The 4,058-nt window shown below is 39.1% G+C and overlaps 1 protein-coding gene across 1 annotated transcript; it reads left to right on the top strand.

Annotated features, from left to right (window-relative positions):
- Positions 1-2,168: 2,168 nt before the first annotated feature.
- On the top strand, positions 2,169-4,058 carry LOC118734743 (transcription factor SOX-6-like; the record flags this gene model as incomplete). Its single annotated transcript, XM_036464439.1, is given in 1 exon segment — positions 2,169-4,058. A coding segment is annotated over 1 exon segment (72 nt), but the record flags the coding sequence as incomplete, so codon positions are not given.

Raw genomic sequence — 4,058 nt, 5'->3', positions numbered from 1 at the left:
CTAAGACCTACTTGCAGAACAGCAGGTTATCTACGTAACTCGAAGTTTACCAGTTAAATTGGTAAATTTGCTTGCGCAATCAATGGTTAGGAGTAAAATTAGAGTTAAATCGTTAAATATTTAGGCTCACTTGCAGAACTTCCAAAGTTAAACATATAAATAGCTCAGAGTTAAATTGCTATATTCCTAAATAAGACAATGCCTTGCAGCATTGAAAACTGGCCCAGAGTTAAGTAACCCGAGGAATTTCTAAATTAAGTAGGCACCTCTCTCTATTTTTTGACGTTTGTTTACATTTCTTATTCGAATTTTAATATAAAATTTCAAACACTTAAGCGCCACGGAGATGATCAAATATCTTTATCAAGGCTTTAAGTATATTGGTGTCGTCGGCTTTTGTCGGCTACACGTATCCCTGCAGTAAAAAGCAAACCAGTTAGAAAAAATACTAGTTCGTTAACTAGTATGTGCCAACCAGTTCGACAATTTCGAAGAACTTAGGCGATCAGCGACATCTGCCTTTGAATTGCCAAAGCCAAAAATAAAACGCAATTAATTGCTTTTCTTACAAATGTCGGCTGTGGCGTCACGTGAAGACTACTGGTTCTGGTTCTGAAATCGCAGGTTCGAGGCCGCTTGGAAGTGGTTAAGATTTTTAAAGTTAAATAAATGTAAGTAAAAATAATTTATTCAATTTATAAATAAATACAAATTTGAAAATCTAATACAATAAACAGCCTAAACAAAAAATTAAATTTATAAAAAATAAAAATAAAATAAAAAAAAGAAAATAAAAAAATTTTCCCTGCGCCAGGAATTGAACCTGGGACCTCAGGCTTACCACGCGAGTGCTTTGCTCTGTCCGCCATTGTGACTGCTGGAGCGTCGCGAGCAAAAAGGCACACTTATGCCTTTCAGGGGGCATGAATTGGCAGACTATCTCATCAACTGGTATGATGCTACTAGTACTTATACTAGTAGATGCTGATGCATAGCCTGACAATTTACATCTCGTAGGACATCGCAATGTTAAAAATACCAGTCGCTAACATTGAAGAAGGATAGAACGTGAACTAGTTCGGCTGAAACGCAAACCGGCAGAATTCTAGTTCACAACTGGTAGCTTTCCCTGCAGGGATACTACACCGACTCGTTGTCGGCTATGCTTGATGAAACTCATAAAATTTTGATATTTGAATGTGATGACTGTTTATTTGACCGTCTCGCGTTATGCTTGACAAAAAACAAGCTCACTTGCCTTCTGGGCATCGTGGTGAGAAAGCGCGCGGACAAGGAAAAGAAATTGCTCATATCAATACTTACTAGCTTTATGAAATATAATAAATATTAATTTATAACATATAACATATAAAATTATGCCATAAATGATATAATAGGTTTGTTCCACAAGCTAATCGAAGTCACTTCGAGTTACACATACGCGTTTCACAAGTAAGTTTTAGAGTTTATTTGACATACGCTGACAGTTTGAACTTTGCTCGAGTTTTTCTACAAGTAGCTTGTGGAACACAAGGCACATTAATACAGGTAGAAGCCAAAATGACGTTGCTCTCATGAGAACCAAACCCTTAAACTTCAACTTGTTTTTCTTTTATTTCCTATATTTCGTTACGCTTTGAATGTCATATCGTTGTTTTTTTTTAATGTTCGTTAATAACAAAGTTTAATTAACATGTGAATTTGAGTAGTGTTGTGCGGTTTATACTTAGTGTATGTGTTAAAAATGCAACACCTGAAGCGTTGTTTTTTATGTGGTTTTAAATATGAAGCAGATACCACTAATTGTTTTTAACGTGCCTCAATGTCCTTCGCGTAAAGAGCGTTGCGAAAACAGCTTTGGGGCAGAACTGCAGCGAAATGCCTTGCTGTGCGTTAAACATTTTAAAGCAGCAGATTTCATAAATGCACCGGGAGGTACAGGAAAGGCACTTTTGATACCAAGTGCTGTTCCTATGACCCTTATGCCGGAAAGACCCTCCAACTCATAAATTAAAAACAGAAAACAACATACAAATTAACAAATTTTAACTAAAGAAAAAAAATAAAAACAAAACTTCAAATTTACTCAAACAAGCGAAATGTAATTTTTTATTTCCTTACACACGCTCATTTTTATTTTTACTCTCCCGAAAACTTTGACTTTTGTAGGTTTGATGTCAATTTGGCTTCTACCTGTGTTTATTGTACCATGTGTGGAACAAACCTAATAATTAACAACAAATACTCATCCGATGACATCGTGCTAACAAACGAACACTGCGTATTCACAATACAAAGTGGTGATTGACGCGTTTATTTGAACGTTTGCAGGACACGAGAGAACCTCACTCACACATAAGCAATGCTTGACGTATTTATTTGATTGTCTCCGTGGCGCTTTACATACATATGTCGTAATATCAAATTATTCTCTGTGTATGTTCTTTGATGGCTGCGCATGCCTGTGTGAACTCGTCTTGTTGGGGTGTTGTTTCACTCTTGTCGTTTCCGATCGTATGTGCTCTGGTTCTATATCATTACCTCCAAATTATATTGTATTGCCGTTCTCATGTTAGTGTGAGAGTACACTACATATACTCGCTAACAAGATTTGATAAGCGAGACGTAAGTGAGCTGTGGCTGAACTTAGTCCTGAGTGTTGCTGAGTGTGAGAGAAAGGGGAATGTTCACCTATGAAATATGTCATATGTCTGTATGCGATTTCGACGACGAAAAGGATGCTCGACTAAACAAAAGGGTATCGGAGATTGATCGTGGAAGATACAGCCCCGTAGCGAACGTCATGCATTAGTCACTTAAGAGTCTTGTACGGAAAAGTTACATCTTAAATGACTTTGGGTTCCGTTTGTATGGAAGTCGTTCATGACTTTCATATATATGGTAATCTCGTCGTTGATGTCATCTGCATGACCAAGTCATGCCGTGATCATTAATGACATTCAAGCGACAGTATCTTCCAATGTACTTTTTATAAGTGACGGCTGCAAGACATTGTCTGTTATAAGTCTTTGATAGGAGTACACCTGCATGACATTGTCACCGGTGTCATTGTCAGCTATATGTCGTTTAGGATTCACAGCAAGTGCGACGATATCACAAAATCCTCATTAGTGACGATTTCACCGGTGACCATTTTCGCTACTGGGAGCATACACTTGGGAATTCGTTGTCTGCGCCAAGTTCAGTTTTAAAGTACAAAATACAAGATCGACGACAGGGAAAATTGTGGAAACTCGTCATCAGAAGCGGGACCTGTACCTACACCTACATTTTCTGAAGAGCAGTGGCGCGTAATCCTCGAGATGCAAAATCGAAATTTGATTGAGCTCGCATAAACTATGCAGGCATCGACACGTGCACAGCGACAGAACACTACTGTTATGTTGCCAAACTTTAACCCTGATGTCATGGGTGTCGACGCGTCGCAATGGTGTATGACCGCTGATATAATTTTATCGGAGCAGCCGCTTGAAGGAAGTAGCCTTATTATAGCATTGAGCAATTGCATGGAGGGCAGTGCTTCGCAGTGGTTAATACAGATTTCCTATCCTTTGCTTTGTCTAATGTACTTGCAGATATGGCATATTTTGACAGTCGCTTGCAACGAATTATTTTTACCACGAATGCGAAAACTAGAAGCAAGCTACAGTTGGAGTTGAAGGCGTTTACATTCGATAAGAAACGCAGCACTGGGCTTGCTGAGTATGCTGGACCTAACAATAAAAAAGCGAAGATGGCTGCGTTGGTGTATCATTTTTGCAAAAAGCCCGGACATAAAATAGCGGACTGCAGATCCAAGATGCGACAAGGTGGGGTGATGAAGCAACAGAGACAAAAGCTGAGTGTGTCCTGTTTGCGGTGTGGCCAGCTTGGACATTTCGCTAACCAACGGTGACTGCAGCTAAACATGCAGTTGCGCAACAAAAGAGTGTAAATAGTGCTTTGCGGCAGAGCCCAAAGGAAGTATGACGCAACGAGGTGAGGTCTATCCAATTTGTTTTGATTCTGGAGCGGAGTGCTCATTAATCAGAGAGAGT

This window comes from Rhagoletis pomonella, unplaced genomic scaffold (assembly GCF_013731165.1).
Source record: "Rhagoletis pomonella isolate Grant_MI unplaced genomic scaffold, Rhpom_1.0 Rhpom_scaffold_00002, whole genome shotgun sequence".
NCBI lineage: Eukaryota > Metazoa > Arthropoda > Insecta > Diptera > Tephritidae > Rhagoletis > Rhagoletis pomonella.
Note: the sequence above shows the minus strand (reverse complement) of the source record. Positions and strands in the feature narration are given on the sequence as shown.